Source organism: Corticium candelabrum, chromosome 9, assembly GCF_963422355.1.
Source record: "Corticium candelabrum chromosome 9, ooCorCand1.1, whole genome shotgun sequence".
In the NCBI taxonomy this organism is placed as follows: Eukaryota; Metazoa; Porifera; class Homoscleromorpha; order Homosclerophorida; family Plakinidae; genus Corticium; species Corticium candelabrum.
Window position 1 is genome coordinate 407,061 of NC_085093.1, and position 20,244 is coordinate 427,304.

Sequence of the window (20,244 nt, forward strand, 5' to 3'; positions counted from 1 at the left end):
TGCGCATTGTGCACAAAAGTGGGCAAATAATCATCCATACATGTACAAATATTAATTTGGTACACTGCAAAAAAAGTTCTACCAAATTCATAAGCCTGTCAATAGGACTGCAAAAACAACAGCTCACATAAATAGAGAACTAAGCAATCACATCAGTTAATTAATCAAGTAATACTATATGTTAATTAAATCATCATGAGCATCTTAGCTTAGACGCTTGTCTCCATTCCATTAACATCAACTCGCGTATTGTTAGCTGACTTGTTTTGGCCAAGAGATCTACCATTTTCTGCACTTCCAACCATATCATTAACAGAACTGTTAAGACCTGCTGATTGTTCTCGACGAAGCAAATGTGGACCAGAAAACTGAATTGCTGCTGCTCCAATGGGTGCACACATGACTATAACTAAGAAAGAAACTGTCACCAGTTTCTTTCCCAATTCCTTGTATCCCTCGCATTCCTTGCCCAAACTACATTCTTTTGCCTTGTCAAATGCAATAGAACCGATAGCTGCCTGCACATGTACACACATCCTCAAACATAGCACAGTTGCTTCAACCAAGCAAACGAAAATACTGACACACCTACCTGTACTGTGGCTTTTGGTAGCCAAGCTAGAGCAATAAAAATCCGTTCCTTCTTTGTGAACCCTTGACGACATACTGCTAAGTAGGTGACCAGTAACCTCGCAACAAGTCCAGCTGCAAGCATAGCCAATCCCAATCCTGTTAGAGTACCTCATCAATAATACACACGACCAATACCAATGACATCATCTACCAATGATATCAGCGGCAAGAAAATCAACATCAACAGAGGCTCCAGTTAAGCCAAACAGTGCCGGTTGAGCAAATTCCCAAAGAATTTTGAAGCTTTTAGAAACAGCTCCCTACAAGTAAAATATTACACACATACCACACTGACACACAATAAAATCATTCGCAGACTCATCAACCTTTTCTGTGTTCCAACCACGAGATGCGACAAAAGACATAACAACTACTCCTAAAGCTGCAGCTCCAGTGAATCCAGCTCTCTTGCCACCAAACACGGTCAAAAGTCCACAAGCCAGTAAGTAGACAAGACGATTCCGAGCCTTAAACCCTCGACTCTGTCAATAAATGACTGTACAGTACTCAAATATCAATTTCACAGGCAAACGGAAAGTACCCTGTCAAAGCTCGGCAGCCACCAAGACAAAACACCAAATATACAACCCCAAGTCAAACCGAGAGCAAGTTCCACGAGGGGTCGAAACACATTGAACATTAAACTCCCTGAAAAATAACAATTTTTAATATACTTATAATTCTACATAACTGTTGATACTCTTGCAAAGCTCACCTTCACGAAATGCAATACTCAAGCAGATACTAAAGCCACCGATATTGAGTGCATCATCACCAGTAGCTGCTGCAATAAGAAGTGTAGGAATTCCTTGTGCAGTTCCGTATCCCCGTTTTTGCAATGAAATGAGACCTAATACTACAACAGCTGGTGATATTGCAGCATTAACAAAACTAGAATAAACATGTCAGTACATTAAGTTTCTATAAAAGCGTCACAACAGAATTGATACCCGGTCATAAATGCCCAATCCCACGGCATATCCAATAGATAGTGAGCTACTCCTGCTTCCACAGATGCCTCGGCCAATGAAGGAAGAAATGCAAGTCGTGAAACAATAAATTTCATGTGTTTAAGCACCTCGGCATTGAGACAAAGACCTGCTCGAGTCAGAATAATCACTAATGCAACACTTCGAATTATAGATGACCACTTATCATCCAAATCATAGCATTCTCTCTTAGTTTCCATCCCACAAGCTGTCGTGTTGTTGTTACTGGAATTTGTTAAATCATCAGACGAAGTTTGTCCTACAAATTCTGGTATGTTTTTAAACAAGAAACCTACAAGAATCATTCCAACCAATGGTGGCAGGTAAATAATCCTTGCCAAAAAACCACCAATACTTGAGAGAATAGTCAACAGTGCAAATGAAAAGAGCAACGAACAAGGTAACATGTCATCTCCAAGAATAGCCCATGCAGCTCCATAGGAAAGAAAGACTACTGCAGCTCTCACCAAAGTCTTGGCAATAAAACCATCAAGTGGCCAATGAGGTGTACAGTTTGTTGCCAGCTGGTCCCTCAAATGTACCACACATTTAATAATTCCTGATACTTGTTCCTCATTTTGTACTGGTGTCTTTACAGAAGCTTCGGCTGATCCGTCAGATACCGATATTCTCTCTGCCTGCACAGCAGCATGCATTTGTTCACTGGGATAAATATCATCTGCTCGGTCAATGTCGGGATCATGACTGGATGAGATCTGAGATAGGCTGTTGAGTTTTAGAGCTAATGCTCTGACATCTTGTGAAAAGTTGGAAGGCCGTTCAAGCGAGGTATCATTCAAACCGGAACGCCACTGTTGTACATCCATGGAACCCTCTCTTGTCGTCGAAGACGAAGACGAGCTTCTTGTTACATCTTCTTCTCCACTTGTACTCGGAGTCCTGGTATGTGTGTAGGAAGACCTTAAATGATTATAGGACTGAAGCACCGGGCTAGACGGTCTTGCCCAATCAGTCTGCCTCAGATCCCAACCCATTCGCCTGCCAACCGACCTATCAACAGAGGAATAATTGACTTCAACCGAATCTGCGCTTTCTGAAGTAGGCAGACCACGTTCACGATCAGAAATCTGTCTACTACTCGCAGACGGCGGTTGGGGATAATAACGTGCATCATCAGGCAGGGCCAGACTTGTTGAGTGAGAAGAACGTCTCGCATAATCATCAGGTTCACGTCTTCGCACCTCATCCATTATTTGCAGTGACAGGCGGTTCCAATCTGCTCGCGACGCGTTCCAGTTGTTCGCGTGGCGTCCAGATCCAGACGGAAAACGAGCGTGCACTGGCAACTGTCTGTCGTAGTCAACAGAAACTGGTCTATCGTGTCGTCTCCTTCTGCCCTGCAAGTTCCTTCTCTCCCTCTCCCTCTCTCTCTCTATGACTGTGTAGTGCTCGTTATTGGCATCTGCGGCACGACGACGATATCGATCCCCTCGGGTATAATTACGGTCTGCAACAAATGTAATTGTCAATGATCACGTGACAAAGTAGGAGTAGCTGGCCACGGTTTCCTAGCAGCGTTTTAGTAGTCTGGTTTTGTCTGTGCATACCTGTTTGTCTTCCACCGTCTTGTCTTCGATTCATGTCGAATGAATGGGCTGAGAACAAAGGAAACAGCTGTCCCGCGACGCATGCGCAGATAGTGTTCCATACGTCTACACACCCGTTACAGTTTGCACATCAAATGCGTACAGTACAATACAGCAATATATTTTAAAGTTTGGAGTTAAATAGTAATATAAAAAACGTATACAATCTCTAGCACGTAGAATTGTTCATGACTGTGGCGTTGCTGTTGTAACATAGACTGCCTTCCTCTGAGCTTGTGAGATGGTTGAGGAGGAAAGCCATTGTGGCGCCAGCTGTGAGACCCAACAATAACATGAGTGTCATTAAATTCCCTAAACAAAAAATGATCATAAACGTGAAATTCTTCTTGGATCAAAATAGACACGCGCAGGTAGACCAGACCAGCCCTGCATGTCATGTCCTCATTTTTACTAGTAGAAACTCAGCATAACAACTTACAAGACTGACTGTTAGTCTGTTCAATAGATTGCCTACATTTTTTACTTAGCCAGCTATTATAATATTGAGAAGACTGCCACATGAATAGTGACTGTGTGAAACTATGAAGGCATATCAATACCATCATGAATCTAACAACACCATTTCATTCTGTGATTGCACCAACATACATACCTGCCACTTCCCTTAACGTTGACTCAACTCTCGATGGAGATAGCACCATAGCCATGCATCCAAAGTAGCCGTTTGTTATTCCAATAGTTGCTGCCAAAGCCATCGCAACATATTCACTTGCAGATCCAAAGGCTGGTGACTGACACGGTACGATGCACAGCACCAATAGTGGGATCAACACAAAACGGGCCAAACTGATGGCAATTAAATGTCCTTCCTTCCATTTATAATGCCAATTTGCAAACACCTATTAAAACAACCAATAAAAATTATTGATCAGCTCATTACACTGGTGTATGCCCTGTTTCAGTAGAAAGACGTTACATTGCATTACATGAGAACAATAAAAACTTAATAATTCTGTATTTGTAAGAGTCGTTTGTGCAGTTCAATGTCAAAAAATTAATAATTCTGCTCATTGAGTAATAACTACTGACTAACTGAGCAAATATTCTGCTGCTATAGTATGATTATTGCATGTACAATGTACATTACAATCAGTATATTACTTTGCCAACGAAGTCAAACAGGTTGAAGATTGCAATCAGTATTACTGGCAGCCAATCATCTCGAAAAGCAGGTCCTTTTACTTCACTTAGCAGTCCAGGAAAGAGCAACAGAGTAACAAAATAGACAACACTGATTGTCAGCATAAGATGCCAAAGCCTCCGAATAACATGTTTTCTAATTTGCCAACCTTCTGTTCCACAGATTGACAAAATTAAAGCGCAACCAAGTTCTAAATGTAACTAACCCATACCTCCAAGTTTATTGAGTAGTAGTCCAAATCTACCAGATAATTCACTAGTAGTATTGTGTTTATCTAGCTGAATACAATCAGCATCATTACTCTGTGTACCAGAATACACTTGCAGCTCTGTCACATTTTCGGCCTGCACAAATACTGTGAAATCACTATATTAATCTAGATATTACTTTCTATTGGCTCACACGCAATGATCGATAGACTCCAACATGATCATGCACACTGTGGCATGTCATTAGATGATGTTGAACAAATGATGTGCGTTGGACAAATTCATACAGTGCAGCACAGACAATATTGAACACCAATGCAATGCCAAAAAATACCAAAGCACTGGTTCTGCAAGATGAAAATGCTGCCTTGGTAATAAGTCTGTCAATGGAAACAGCAAGACCAGCAACACCTAATACAGCACTTTCCCACTCCATTCAAGAATAACCATGACATCAATATATCACATTACTTTCTCCAGTCATAATTGCTTGTGTATACTTTCGAGGCAACATCCCAGTAAATCCATAATAACTGGCTTGCTGAACTGTAAAATGAAACTGCCAATATACAAACTTCTATCATTTAAACTATTAAAAGCATAACTACTACGTAAAACATTCTAGTCTCTTTTCTGTCTAAAAGTTTGTCTGACTGCTCTACTCTGAAATCATACTGTAGACAGTGACAACTGCAGCTGCCTTGAATTGATTTAGTGACTCATTGCCAAATCTAATTTTTTTAGGTGCTGTTATCTGTGACTAGCTTCACTTAGAATGTAAAACATTAACTATTTTAATTGATTCAGTGGTTCTGTGCTTATATACAAAGCATCAAAAACTAACCCAAAATTTACAGTCATTGTAACCATGCATAAAACAACCATACTAGTATTGAACACAGAAAATGAACTGTCTGTCACTCCAAACTTCATTAATTTACTTAATTAATTAATTAAATTTATTAATACAAAAGCACTTACTTCCCCCAGCAAATGACACAACAACAATCCCAATCATGGTCACAGCAAAAGTGGTGTCAGTGCCCTCGTTACTAATAACTGAAGTCAGCACCATGACGGTCACCAGAGGAAAGCAGAAAAGGACATAACTCACACGAATACGTGACTCGAGTCCAACTACTCGCAGAACGACGTTACTCAAGAAGACAGCACACAACGTCGTATAGAAGTAGACCAGAGTCACGAAGAATTCGTATCTCTTGCTTGGATATATGGCTTGGAAGTAGTCGACTGCAGTGATGAAGCTGTTGTAGGGAAACAGGAAGCCGGAACCGATCACAACAAACGCCAGATACATCGCTTTCCCTGAATCAGCAGCAGCCAACGCGTCGTCCAACATTTCTTCTCGACGCTGATGTTGCAATGGTTGACAGTCCACTGATCGTTCGCGTTCTTCGTCTTCAAATGAGGCATCAGCGTCGTCCATACTTGCTGCAAACAACCTGAGCACCCGTACGTTTAGGTTTTCTCTAAGCACCAAATGTTACCAAACGGTCCAACAGCTCCAACTCACACCGCATTCGGTATCCCAGCGGCGGTACACTGTACAGCAGCCCTGTATGTACCGCGCGGTAGGCTCTGGTGTGCCAAAGCACCCGGATAACGTATCCCGGTCGCGGATGGGAACTATTCCCCTGGATAGTATCTACTATCGCCCGTATATTTTGTTACATGTACACCGGTGTTTTGGCAGTACCTAGGGCAAACATTGTATCCGGTCCCGTAAATTTTATCCACGCAAGCAAGAACTCAGATGCTGCCAAGCTTTAGTTGCTTAGGGCGGGACGTGCATATACACTGTACTATTCATGGATACTCTGCACCGAAACACTACTAGTAGTATGGAGATCTGTACAGTGGAACACAGGCTATCTGTCTGAGACATCAACACCAGCATCACATGTCAAGGAATCAGTCATGGATTTATTCCAGATTGCCTACCCAATAAGTCACTGCCGTTTGCAGATTCATAGAAAAAAGGTCATGGCCTAGCAAATTTGGCCTTTCGCGATTTCCTATGATGTCTTGCATGTACACGTGCATACACGCCACCTGCGACAAACCACACACAACTAAACACAGCATATACTGGATACATTAACTCACTGTAACCGTTTACATACTTTTAACATCAACGTTAACCTAAACACTGCATTTTCTTTCTTCCACTTCCTAACAAATCCTACCAACCAGATCTAAAGCATCTAAAAACAAACCATCACCAGCATGATACCAAACCTTGACTACATCTTAAGCTAATTACGAACAAACAAAAATGTCATATTTTCTAGTTCTCTGAAAGAAACTCTTATTACCAGCATCACCTAGAGCGCCTACATCAATGCAGTCTACAGTGAAATAGAATGATGCAGTTCAAATAAAAGTGGCACAAACCTTCAGCCTTTAAACTTCAACATAACAACAATAGCAGCCGTGACAATGCATGTGAAGGCAAGCAAGAGGAACTCAAGACACCAGTTTTGCAGTTGAGTCTGTTGTATGTCATCACCAGACTGCATCGGTCTGGTCTCGCTGTTAGCAGCTTGTGTGTCAGCAGTGTGTAAAGATGTACCATGATGAGCGTTGTACGAACCAGTAGTACTGCACGACCACTCATCAGCATGACATATACCATACTCACAGACATCTGTCTCTTCACAAGTGCCTAGAAGAAAAAATGTCATGATACTACTCCTTCACATCCTACAACATCACTTTACTCTCAGACCCAAGACAACTTGCAAGGCTGTGAAGTGACACAGTCTTGCTACAGTCTGGAGTTCAAGACTAGAAATGTTCACTAACTACTGATTACCATTTGGCACCACAAATGTAAGGTACACATCTTTGACAGAAACCACTTCATCATTGATCTTATCCAAGGCAGGAAAGATGATACGTAGTGTCTGAGGATCATGCCAAACTGCCATATGCAATGAATTCATCAAACGTGGTGGATTAAGAACAATAACTCGGCGGAGGTCAGCAGGCCTCAAGACGGCTGGCATATTCGTGTGATGAGAGAACTTAATAAGGAGAGATGATCCAGACTCTAGATTGCCTGTAGGATAGTGCATGGTTGTAACAGACAACACTTCTGGAGCCTGTACAATCATCAAAGTAATACAATTTCAGATTCATGTTCTATATTAGAGCAGTCATTGCCTTTTGCTTGGGTATATATTTCTTCTCCATCACTTCACGTTTCTTTCGTGATGTTGCATCATCAAAAAGTGATAAATCTCTTCCTTCGTTAGGCAGAACTGCTTCACAACCATCAATCACAGACAGCGACGACTCTGGAGGAATGTCATTTGTTGTTGTTATGTTGACACGAATACTTACTGACGAATTTAGAGCAGGAGAGCCACTGTCAGTGATAGTTACATCAATCTGAGGGACAATAAACACAAATACAAAACATCACATATCTACAATGTGGCACCACCATTGGCATTGTACCCTTGTCAAGACCCACAACAAGCACACCGGCTCAAACAAGTATGTGTGTAATATGTACTATGTGCACTCTACATGTATGTATGGATGGATGGATGTATCATGTAGGTATGTACATGTCTGTGGTATAACAATGGAAACTGTCAAAGAAGGGTAACTCCTAACAAAAACAAATAGCACACTTACAAAACGCTCGAACTCCACAGATTGGTTTGCTCCAACTGAACAGAAGATGGTTGGTTCACTTGCCAAATTAATATAGAACGTGCCCAAGCTCAAAACAATTTCCAGACTCCTCCTGATATCAGCAGCAGACTACACGAAACATTAATCCCTGTATCCGTTAGGCCACAGCAAGACTACAGTTGCCTTACTACTGCAGATGAGCCTCGAGAAATCTCTATTCCTTTACCATCGTTTGCAAAACGGCACTTCAAAAAACCAAGATCATCATATAATCTACCAAGTCAGTTTACAATCAACATGCTTACCACAAATCCACCACCAGGACACTCCAGCAAGTATACATATTCTTTTTCATCAAGTGTCCCGCATCCAGTAGCCCTAGCACACAACAATGGTGACAGTGACTTGCACATATAATGGCTGTAGCACAAAAAACCTGAGCTGCATTGTCAGCTGTTGTATATATTCATTCTGTGTGCTTTCCTCCTCATTCTTAATTGCAACACGATGTGGCTTACTCATAATGTGAATGCCCACACCTCTATCTCCATCTGGTATCTCAGTAAACTCTATGCTATCATTCTCACCAAACCCAGCACCAACATTCAACTCAGGTGGATCATTTATTCTCGTCACAGTAACAGTGATAATAGCTGGTAGACTTGCTGCCCCATCCTCATCTACCACAATAACAACCACAATCCTAGGACCTTCGTGTGGCTCAAACATCTCCGTGTTCACATACTGAAGTGTCAGAAGCACCTAAAAAAAAAACGATAAATATCCATCAGCCCAGAGGCTATTTCATGTTTAATACCTCTCGATATGCATCAAAGCTTTGGATACCATCTAGAGTTATATTGATAGATGTATTATACCTTGATACATTGACAATAATACCAAGACTCTGAGCAAGAGTTTCATTAACAGTCAACATCTCGTCTAATCCATTCGAAACACTGCTCAGTTGTATGGTTGCTCCTCTTGCGTTATTGCTATCAACGTCTCTAACTGTCGTTGTACTTGGCATCACATCTACTGGCTGCCCTTCTTCAATAATACCGACAGCATGGCTGCGATCAGCCAATGAAGCAAACTTGGTAGGATCAGCAGTAGGATTAAACTGCACAATAGGGCCATCATTCAGAGGCACAACAGCAACCTACACACAACAGATCAATAACAAAATCAATTGCTTAAATTGTGAGTAGTCATTGTTACATTAATTTCCACGACATTACTCGAGTTAGTGCCATCAGAAACAGTTACAAGAACAACCCTGTAGAAAGAAACCTCTATATCCTGTATTCCAAGGCTCCATTATCAGTACACTCCAACCTGGTTGTATCAATGAGAAAACTTGGCCTTGGCAGCGTCGTGGAAAAGGAAAGAGACTCAATGACAGCTTCATAAACTTCAATAGGAGCATCACCATTCAAATCCTGGCAGTACAACAAGCAGTAAAATTTACAACCACTAGTTTACAATTTACTGCTGCGTTGGTTAACGACCTCTCTCTCTAGTAACTATAAGTCTAACTGATAAGCCATAAAACTCACCAGCTGAATGAGACCATTTCCAGAGGTTGGAACGACATTGATTATAGACCCAAACATGCTTGTATTGACAGATATGAGATCTCCATCCTCCTTATTTTGTAGCACAATGGTAGCCCTATAACATATTAATTAAGGCCATACAAAAGATCACACAGAATTTTAGATTTAATTGAAAACTCACCCTCTAAGATTCTTGTTGTCGCTGTCTGTAATATTTACTGAGTTTTGGGCAAAGTTTGTTGGACCACCTTCTTCAATGTACGAAACATTCACGTGCATCTGTCCGGCGATTAGCAACACAGGAGCATCATTCACATTTATGAAACGAATCCTACAACACAAAATAGGATAAAAACAAATACTGAAAATGAGCTAGTTCACCATACATCACTTCTGCTGTGCCAGGAGGGTTGTCCCCGTCAGAAACACTAAATCTTATAATGACGTACTGAAATGGCAATCCTCCAATATCTTCAAAACTAAAGAAGTAATAACTAAAATAAGGATGTCGTATCAATTATTCCAAAATGCTTACGTGTTAATATAAACAACAGAGTTCAGTGCAGACTGATATTCCATCTCAGAAGCATATCCCGTGAAAGACAGTTCTCCTGCTGCTGGGTCATACTGCAATACACATACAAAACTAATAGCAAGACAACTTAAACACAGCAAAGAAAATAGCGGGGAACATGTGTGCGTCCACACACACACACACACACACACACACACACACACACACACACACACACACACGCACACACTCACACACACACACACACACACACACACACACACACACACACACACACCATCACTGTTATAGAAGATGTCCCCGTAGCATTCAGTCTCTGGTACACTAAATTCTCACTATCACTCAGTATTGTCACACTTGCAGACTTGATTTGGTACCTGAAAACATGCAAACAAGCATAAACCTGCACAACTTCCTCACAAGTGCTGATATTTCTTACACATCATTATCAACATCAGTTACATTTAGACTTCCACTCGTTGGAGAGACAACTTGCCTAGGTTCCACTAAGTCTGTCACATTCTCTATAATCAACAACCACTGCTGTCATCATTCACACATGCACTATGAGACAATAAGGTGCCGACCAGCAATACTGACGACTGGTGAGTTAGCATTTGTTCCAATATATCTCAGAGTGATCATAACTGTTGGAGCTCGATCATCAAAAATATCCACTATTGTCAAGTTAACATACCTTCACATGCACATACAAATTCATTTATCCATATACCTAATTCACAATCATAAAAATTACCTAAAAATTCCCTGGACGTCAGTAGCAGAATGATGAAACACCAAAGACAGTAACACGTGAGTAAGATTAGCAGGCTTACTCAAACGTGCAAATCGTTTGTGCCTCCTGAAAAGAATTTCAAGTAACACAATCATACCCACACGAGTTGACAAAATCACAATGTAATACTTACTCTCCTACAACAACATCAGCAACACTTTGATCCTCTGAAATGGCATTATTTAATGCCGTAAAGTCATCTGATGTTATCCTATTTTGAAGAACTGCTCGGTCTCGTGCATAATCAATCTAACAAACAGAATCTACAGGAAAGATACACTGCACCTATAGAAATTACCTACGTTTTCAAAAAAGATGTTAGAAGATGATGGAATAGACATAGCAATTTCTATACTCTTCCAGTTCTGAAACAACACCATCATGATGCCATCATCATGAACAGAATGATTTCTCTGAAATGCTTGCTTACTGTATTACTAAAACGACTACTATCCAGTTGTCCAACTTCCTCTACTAAAAACAGCACAGCACCAGCAGCAATAAAGTCAATGACGGGAGGATTCAGAGTCGTGACATCGGCAACATTGAAGTTGACAGCAACATGTTTACAAACACTTTCCTCGTCAATCACAGATGTACAGTCCCAGAGAGGATCAACAGAGCAGGTATTATTACAACCATCAATAGCACCACTGAGTCCATTGTCACACTGCTCTGGCTCTTCCACTAATCGATTGCCACAACTGAAGCACACACTACTTTCGTAGAATACGTCAGAGCATTCAAACCCTTGAACAATCAAACAGTTAGAACAACCTCGCTGATTTCCATTGTCACACTCCTCTCCAGACACAAGAATGGCATCACCACAAGTCTTGTTTATGCAAACACTAGGTGCCACATTGACGTTACAATCATAACCTGGCTCAATGACACAATCACTAGAGCAACCATCACCAGACATTTCATTTCCATCGTCACAGCTCTCATTAGCAACATTTAACACACCATTACCACACACTGAACAACCCAGACTTGCATCACCCACAGTTGATGTATTGTCACATAATGTTGACAAACTGACAGCATTATCGCCACTACTCAAAAATGCCAGCTGAACAGTAGTATTGGAAGGAGCAACTGTTCCTGTATTCCTTCGAATTCGTACCATGTCATCGTCAACTATGCTTCGACGTCTCCGGCTGTTGTTGTCAGAAGGCAATGCTGGACACGCATTAGAATCAAAAGATGAAACATTACTAACACGTCCTGTCACTGATGCAACGAGGTTCGAAAGTCTGGTGCGAACAGTTGCTGCTATAGCTTCCTCATCTTCACCTGCTAACAATTCAACCACTACACAGATAACAAAGCCTTTATCCCTCAAACTATCAGCAAGTAAGTCAACACCATCTCCTGGGCAAGAATCGATGAGTTGCAACATCTGTTCTATGTTTGCATCACGAAGGGGAGAAAGGCTATTAAACACACTTGACACAATATCTGCATCAGAACGGCTAATGTTGCTACTGCACAGAGAAAAATTGAGACATTGTTGCTGTGAATGAAACATAAACCGTTGAAACTCAATACACTCTGTGGATGATGGTTGACTGATGTAGTTTGAGGTAAAGTAATCATGTATTTGTTCCATCAAGCATGAGCTGGCTGCCGTTGACCATCCCACTGCAGTTGATGCGCTGTCCTGTAACTTGCACAATGGCAAGAGGAACTCAGTAAAGTATGAATAGGAGCAAGGAAAAGCAGCCTCAGCACAAGTAACAACATCATCACAGTCTCCCGACTCAAATTCATCAGTGCAAGGAACAGTTCTGTTTGGTGCTGCATATCACACACAACGCAAGTTTAACACATACTGCAGATCACCATTGAATTACTGCTCACCAATTTGACAAAGTGATCCACTGAATCTACTTGCACAGGTACAATCAAAACTATTGACATGGTCCACACAAACTCCACTATTGAAACAAGGATTGCTTTCACATTCATTAAAATCTATTGGACATAAGAAATATGAATATGATTACACAACAATTTCAGTATTTCTCCTTACCGGTTTCACAGTCTAGTCCAATGTAGCCTTCGGTACAGTTACATGTATAGCTATCCAGTAGATCTGTGCAAGTACCGCCATTCTGACAAGGATTTGAAGCACATTCATCAATTTCTGTAAATGCAGAATTTACACACATAATATTCTATCCAACCGATCCCATTACCTGTTTCGCACTGCTGTCCTGTATAACCAGTCATACATTGACAATCATATTTATTCACTTGATCAATGCATGTAGCATTGTTTTGACATGGTGATGAATCACATTCATTCACTTCTACACATGTAATATAACAAACAAGATAATAATAAATTAGTAAGCTACTTCTACATAAACATGCGTACTGACCTGTTTCACATAACACACCAGTGAAGCCTGGCACACACGTACAATTATAGCCATTGACACCATCCTCACACATGGCTCCATTCCGACATGGCAGAGACATGCACTCGTTGATATCTAAAAGCATCAAACATCACATCACGTATACGCATTCAAGACGTTAACAAATTCCACAGCTACTTGTTTCACACATAATTCCCTCATATCCAATAATACAGATGCATGTGAAGCTGAGGAAAGCATCTACACATGTTGCTCCATTTTGACAAGGCGACGATCCACACTCATCTGTTTCTGCACTCAACATATGACAACAATGACACTCAATTGTAGAAGTCGGAATTGGACATGTGACTTGACCTACCTCTCTCACATGAGTCTCCTTCATAACCTGGGATACAATCACATTTAAACTTGTCAAACTGATCAGTACAGGTTCCGTTGTTCTGACACGGATTTGAGTCACATTCATTTAGCTCTGGAAACAAATAATTTCAGTACAGCATCCAGATAAACGCAAAATTAAAAGTTTTAACCTTTATCGCACACAACTCCTGTGTAGCCAGAGCTACACCGACACGTGAACATGCCCAGACCATCAAAGCATTCACCATCATTTAGACATGGACCAGAAGCACAATCGTCAGCAACTATGCATCAACCACCATACAACAATTAAAGTGGTCACAACAAACAGTAACCAACAAGCAGCAAAAACTTACGTTTGCAAGCACTACCGATAACTTCAGTGCCAAGTGGACATGAACAATTAAACGAGCCAGGCAAGTTGCTGCACTGCTGTCCAGTAATATTAGTGCATGGATCCTCCAAACATTCATTGATATCTATACATAAATACAATCAGTCTGCAAACCCTTTCACACTGTAAATGCAAGCTCAACCTGTACAAGTGTGTCGATCAGATTCTAGTATATAGCCAATATTACACTGGCAAGTAAACGATCCATTTGTGTTCACACATGTTTGATCACAGTTATCCAAATTCTCATTGCATTCATTAATATCTAGTTGAAGAGAAACCAGACCCAAATCCATTAAATTTTCATACAAACAAGTGCCAGTGATATATGATCATACCAGAACAGTTGCGATCATTAGAATCAAGCTGATAACCTTGATTGCAACTGCAGGTTTCAACCCCACTACTCTTATTTCGAGAGCACACCTGCTCACAATCTGCTTCTCTCGTCATACATACTTCTTCAGCTGTAACAAAACAATCACTTGAACATACCTGTCAAAATTTCTGCTCAGCTGACATACGTGCGCAAGTGATGTTATCAGCAGAAAGAAGAAGAAATCCATTGAAACAATCACACTGAAAAGAACCTGGTACGTTGTTACAAACTTGATGGCATGGGTTGCCATTTTCACACTCATTGACATCTAACATAAAGTAAAACAAACTTCCTGCCTACTGTGCACTGCAGCACCCAAAAAATATTGACACCTGAACAGTTGACACCATCATCTTGTAAGGTGAACCCTGTGCGACACTCGCAACTAAAGGATGGTACTTGATTGACACATGAATGTTGACAATTGTTCAGTGTATCGTTTATGCACTCATCAATGTCTGCACCAAAATAAAAGCTCAATCTGCATAAAAGTGATAGCACATCTAAATCACCTTACCTTCACATTTCCCATCTACCACTTCAAGTCCTGGAGTACATGACCCACAGTCAAAACCAGTGTCTGGTGCACGTCGATCAGTACAGTTGGTGCCATGAGGACAGTTGGATGTCAAACATGCATTGATATCCACACCACAAAATTTTCCTTGCCACCCAATGCCACATTCACAGTCCTCAAGCACAAACAGATTTTCACCTCCACTTGCTTCAGATATCACACATGTAGCATTCTTCTCCAATCGACAAGCACACAAACGAACGAGTGGCTGAAGTTGACTGCTCAAGCCAGTCGTATCATTGGCAATAAACACAAGAGACACAACTTCAGATGATGTTGGTGTCCATATAAAATTGAACTCATCCCCAGTTCTTGTGAATGTGTAATCTGATGATGGAGGAAGAATACCGTCTAATGTCACATTGAATGTATCGCTGTCTGATCCGATAAATGTGTATGTCACTAACTCGCCAATGGTTGCATTCAAAACATTACTGCCATTCAGAGTTGGAGGAAAGTTCACTACACAGAGTAAGCAAAACATGAATGACATCAACAGACATAAACAAGCCAGCTGATCACTTACTGAGAGATGCTGACTGTTCGAGTAGCTGCGTGTTGGTAACAAGTGTTTCCTGACCTATTTCTGGATCACCTGTTTCAGCCGTGTCAAAAAGACATTGAGGGTCATCATTGCAAGCTGCTCGTTGCTCAGGTGTGTATCGCTCAAGAGCTTCATCAGAAAACACAGGAATGTGATCAGGTCTTGAAAAAGTAGACAAGCCACTGCCTTCACCATAGTAAAATAAAGATTCAGCTTCATCCACTTGCCCTACAAAACACATCCCCAACACTACATTAAATTACTAAGAACTAGCAAGACAATTAGCATACAAGTCTGTGAAACACTGTGAATAGCTCGATCAGTTGAGTTAATGTGTATAACTGTTCCATTCCGTGCAGCAAGATCATTTGATTTGTCACCATCCCACTTGCCCAGCAAACCTTGTGTATCTCCTTTGAATGAGTCAGGAGCTGCAAAAACTACACTCAACGAAGCTTTCTTTACCTCCACTGTCACAGAAATCCCAGAAACAAATGCAGCTACTATGCTTTTGTTGTCCGGTCGTGTCAATACAACATTGTCCAGTGCCAACTGAGTGACATTATCAAGGTCATTAAAGTCATTTGTGATGTCACGCCAACCGCTCTTATCAAATGTAGGAGAACTAGAAGACAAATCATCCTCTGTGTAGCAGCAGGCCATTACTTGCAAAGTGTTTTCATTAGTTAGTTCAGTGTGAACAACACTCGACTTCAAATGGAATTCACTCAACTCACTGCTCTTGTTCAACTCAGCCGCAGCGAAAGCAGAAAATACAGTGGCAGTAGAGTTCTCCACCAAGCGAGTGCGGCCTTCCAACATAAAGGTTTCATTAGCAGTCTTCAACAGAATATATTCACCAAGACCATTAAATGTGTACTGTTTTCCATCCAAAGTACTAATGTGTGGGTCGCCCCAAAACCAAGCTAATAAATAAAATATTACTACATAACAAACATAAATACAATATCATCTGCATGACTTTACCCCAAAATGGTGGAAAATAGCCAAAGCAGTTTTGAGAGGGTCGACGTTGATAATAAAGATGACAAAGATCAGCATTGACACAGCAGTCTCTGTATGGTTGAATATCATGTTGCTCATGGAGAAAAGGAAAAAACCGTGAGTGATATCGGTTAGCTGTGCCACCTTGTGGAAAGCCTACTACTAAAGAACTACCACCAAAAAAACCACCACCAAAAAAGGAAAATGTATAGCAGCATTCAACTTGAGAGCCAAATGCTACAGGAAAAGTAGACGCATAGCAGATAGATGTTGCTGTTACAGAAGACACTTGATATCTGAAATCTCTGCGGGCTTGAAAAAATGAGCAAGGACATGATGGAAGAAAAAACTGCCATGGAAGGAATTGATCACGATCACTATCCTCTCTAGCCCACTTGAGACAAACTGAATTAGAAGAGCAAATGTTGATATCCTCACTGAGTTGATAAAACAATCGGCCCATGTGTTCTGTATTGGATGGAAACAATTTTGAATCAATGTCTACAACATCCGGAAATCCAGACAAAAAGTGACTGTGAAAAAAGTTGCTGTCAAATGTGGTGTAACCAACTACAGCTGATGCCCCACGACCAGACCACTGCAGACCATCAATAGGATAATTGAAAATTGCAAATGCCTGGCTACCATCTGTTGCTACGACAACCTGAAACGTGTTACGCTAAACAATACACAGACATTATTTCTCATGAAATAGTATCAACAAAAAAAACAGCCTTACTAGAGTCGAAAGATGATCAAAATAGTTAGGAGATCCATCAGGAAAATTAGGAACTTGAACCCACGTGGCAACCAATACCCATACTGCTGTAAATGAGTCATACTTGCTAAACATCCGAACATCAGCTGTAGCTCTTTGAATGTATGTAGAGTCAACATCTCTATATACATTATAGTACACATCGCCATCTCTTCGCAAGTCAACATCCGACCAATAAGGTGCCACCACAGATGTAAACGTAAAACCAGGAAACACACGAGGAAATGGATCAGCAAACGGTTGATCAAATGAGATGAGCCCGTTTGACGAAATCTACACAAACAAAAACCATCTCAAAGGTACTATCCAGTACTGCAGTGCTCTCACTCTTACATAGACTGATTGGTGCTGGTGCACTTGACCAAATGGAAAGCACTCAATATTAATAGGTATTGGACCAAGAGAAAAGTCATCAAGAGGAGGAAGAATAAAGTCATTCTGAGATGGACCGTATGAGTACAGATTACCAGCATCTGCAACACAAAAACAACAAAAACTTAGCTTATCGTACAATTACTCAAACCAGAAGTACTCGTACCTTCATCGCATAAAGGCCCCAAAAAGTATGCAGTACATATGCAGCTAAAACTACCAACCGTGTTGTGACAGGTACCGTCATTGTTACAAGGAAACTCCAAACATTCATTCACATCTGACCATACAATAAAGCAAAAAGTAAACCCTACCATTTCATCGATATAAACTAGTATCACACCTTTGCACTGCGGAGTAACACCATTCCACATTCCATTTGTCATACAAACCAAAGAAGAGTTCCCTGATAACATAAAGCCTTCAATGCAACTGAAAAGAACTTCCACACCACACCCAGTATTATCAGAGCTCTTTGTGCCATCATACGGCGTCATTAACGGTGGGCAGTACACAACTACAATAATGCAAAATGATTAATGCTGCAAAGATACACAAAGTATGTAACTCTATTGCTCACATTCACAAGTAGGAACCTCATAGTCCCAATAAAAACCAGGCAAGCACGTCAAATAATCGATACTGGACTCATAGCATTCATCACACACAACACCTACAGTTGTATTGCATGATGTCTTAGATGTTGACAATGACCCATTGTTAGGAGAAACTAGTTCTGGACAGCGACCAACTAAACAAAATATAAATCATATACAATTACATACAATAATCTCAAGCAACAACAAGTAGATAAGTCACAATACCTTCACAAGAAGGTGGATTTCCATCCCACTCTCCATTTGGCTGGCAGGTCAAGTTTGAGTGACCAACAAGAAAGTAGCAATCCTCACAACCAAAGTGCACGGTTGTATTGCAAACATTGTTGTTAGTAGATATACTGCCATGCATTGGACGATGCAGCACAGGGCAATTAATCACTATCACACGTATACTTCAAAAACAAAAAACATAAATTTGCCAAAAAACCTTACAGTGACATGGAGTTGGTGCAACAACTGTTGGTACTATAGTTGATGTAAGTAAAGTTGAAGGAACTGGAGTAAGTTCCAGCAAAGCTGATGTTTGAGAAACTGTCTGTAGAACAATAGTTGGTGAAATAACTACACTGACTGATCGTGATACACCCACAGATGGAGGAGGAGGTGGCGGCACAATTACAGATAGTACTGAAGATATTGTCTGTGTTGGAGCAATTGTCGGTGAAGGAACCGAACTGACTGATACTGATACATCAACAGATGGAGGAGGAGGTGGCACAATTATAGGTGGAGGTGAAGACACTGTAGGTGAAGGAACTACACTGACTGTTGGTGATACATCCACAGATGGAGGTGGTGGTGGTGGCACAATTACAGATGGTACTGAAGATATTGTCTGTGTTGGAGCAATTGTTGGTGAAAGAATGGCACTGACTGATACTGATACATCAACAGATGGAGAAGGACGTGGCGACACAATTATACGTGGAGGTGTAGACACTGTTGGTGAAGGAACTACACTGACTGTTGGTGATACATCCACAGATGGAGGTGGTGGCGCAATTACAGATGGTACTGAAGATATTGTTTGTGTTGGAGCAATTGTTGGTGAAGGAACGGCACTGACTGATGATGATACATCAACAGATGGTGGAGGAGGTGGTGGTACAATTATAGGTGGAGGTGAAGACAACACTGTAGCTGAAGGAACTACACTGACTGTTGGCGATACATCCACAGATGAAGATGGTGGTGGTGGCACAATCACAGATGGAGGTGAAGACACTGTTGGTGAAGGAACTACACTGACTGTTGGTGATACATCCACAGATGGAGGTGGTGATGGTGGCACAATCACAGGTGGAGGTGAAGACACTGTTGGTGAAGGAACTATGCTGACTGTTGGTGATACATCCACAGATGGAGGTGGTGGTGGTGGCACAATTACAGATGGAGGTGAAGACACTGTTGGTGAAGGAACTACACTGACTGTCGGTGATACATCCACAGATGGAGATGGTGGTGGTGGCATAATCACAGATGGAGGTGAAGACACTGTTGGTGAAGGAACTACACTGACTGTTGGTGATACATCCACAGATGGAGGTGGCGGTGGTGGCACAATTACAGGTGGAGGTGAAGACACTGTTGGTGAAGGAACTACACTGACTGTTGGTGATACATCCACAGATGGAGGTAGTGGTGGTGGCACAATCACAGATGGAGG

The 20,244-nt window shown here is 41.2% G+C and overlaps 3 protein-coding genes across 3 annotated transcripts; all 3 read right to left on the reverse strand.

The window, feature by feature from the left end:
• Positions 1–25: 25 nt before the first annotated feature.
• Positions 26–16,724, reverse strand: LOC134184007 (uncharacterized). Its single transcript, XM_062651606.1, has 52 exons — positions 16,094–16,724; positions 15,786–16,031; positions 15,200–15,721; positions 15,015–15,140; positions 14,828–14,950; positions 14,642–14,770; positions 14,446–14,568; positions 14,266–14,388; positions 14,080–14,193; positions 13,908–14,021; positions 13,724–13,837; positions 13,547–13,660; positions 13,361–13,474; positions 13,195–13,308; positions 13,023–13,136; positions 11,587–12,959; positions 11,459–11,521; positions 11,290–11,405; positions 11,118–11,222; positions 10,948–11,057; positions 10,800–10,884; positions 10,638–10,737; positions 10,361–10,452; positions 10,212–10,304; positions 10,007–10,156; positions 9,826–9,940; positions 9,605–9,708; positions 9,488–9,545; positions 9,084–9,428; positions 8,703–9,028; positions 8,572–8,644; positions 8,455–8,511; positions 8,267–8,395; positions 7,787–8,014; positions 7,437–7,725; positions 7,020–7,286; positions 6,893–6,969; positions 6,764–6,816; positions 5,582–6,063; positions 5,072–5,146; positions 4,794–5,011; positions 4,603–4,735; positions 4,352–4,542; positions 3,843–4,089; positions 3,191–3,295; positions 1,584–3,090; positions 1,349–1,524; positions 1,175–1,281; positions 960–1,115; positions 785–893; positions 593–729; positions 26–518 (listed from the first exon to the last, which is right to left on the reverse strand). The coding sequence occupies exons 1-52, from the start codon at positions 16,623–16,625 to the stop codon at positions 210–212; spliced, it is 11,082 nt and encodes a 3,693-aa protein (XP_062507590.1). The 5' UTR covers positions 16,626–16,724; the 3' UTR covers positions 26–209.
• On the reverse strand, positions 3,295–6,173 carry LOC134184582 (equilibrative nucleoside transporter 4-like). The gene is made up of 7 exons (XM_062652317.1): positions 5,582–6,173; positions 5,072–5,146; positions 4,794–5,011; positions 4,603–4,735; positions 4,352–4,542; positions 3,843–4,089; positions 3,295–3,541 (listed from the first exon to the last, which is right to left on the reverse strand). Exons 1-7 carry the CDS (start codon positions 6,045–6,047, stop codon positions 3,399–3,401), a joined length of 1,473 nt encoding a protein of 490 aa, XP_062508301.1. The 5' UTR covers positions 6,048–6,173; the 3' UTR covers positions 3,295–3,398.
• A 246-nt stretch (positions 16,725–16,970) lies between the features above and the next one.
• Positions 16,971–20,243, reverse strand: LOC134184008 (uncharacterized). Its single transcript, XM_062651607.1, has 9 exons — positions 19,011–20,243; positions 18,783–18,956; positions 18,539–18,709; positions 18,302–18,475; positions 18,125–18,238; positions 17,920–18,059; positions 17,548–17,859; positions 17,089–17,487; positions 16,971–17,045 (listed from the first exon to the last, which is right to left on the reverse strand). The coding sequence occupies exons 1-9, from the start codon at positions 20,047–20,049 to the stop codon at positions 16,971–16,973; spliced, it is 2,598 nt and encodes an 865-aa protein (XP_062507591.1). The 5' UTR covers positions 20,050–20,243.
• Position 20,244: the final 1 nt, after the last annotated feature.

Bases quoted from the DNA above. Each gene is read 5' to 3' on its own strand.
- LOC134184008 (XM_062651607.1), bottom strand. From the start codon at position 20,049: ATGCCACCACCACCATCTCCATCTGTGGATGTATCACCGACAGTCAGT. The intron at 18,957-19,010 runs GTAAGGTTTTTT...TACGTGTGATAG, and splicing joins TGCACCAACTCCATGTCACT to TGATTAATTGCCCTGTGCTG. The intron at 17,046-17,088 runs GTAACAGCAACA...CTTTTCCTGTAG, and splicing joins TCAGATATCAAGTGTCTTCT to CATTTGGCTCTCAAGTTGAA.
- LOC134184582 (XM_062652317.1), bottom strand. From the start codon at position 6,047: ATGGACGACGCTGATGCCTCATTTGAAGACGAAGAACGCGAACGATCA. The intron at 4,736-4,793 runs GTGAGCCAATAG...GTATTTGTGCAG, and splicing joins GAGTCTATCGATCATTGCGT to GCCGAAAATGTGACAGAGCT. The intron at 4,543-4,602 runs GTATGGGTTAGT...TCTGTGGAACAG, and splicing joins ACTACTCAATAAACTTGGAG to AAGGTTGGCAAATTAGAAAA.
- LOC134184007 (XM_062651606.1), bottom strand. From the start codon at position 16,625: ATGTTGGAAGGCCGCACTCGCTTGGTGGAGAACTCTACTGCCACTGTA. The intron at 10,453-10,637 runs GTGTGTGTGTGT...TGTGTATTGCAG, and splicing joins CATCTTCTATAACAGTGATG to TATGACCCAGCAGCAGGAGA. The intron at 6,970-7,019 runs GAAGGTTTGTGC...ATTTCACTGTAG, and splicing joins TATGTTGAAGTTTAAAGGCT to ACTGCATTGATGTAGGCGCT.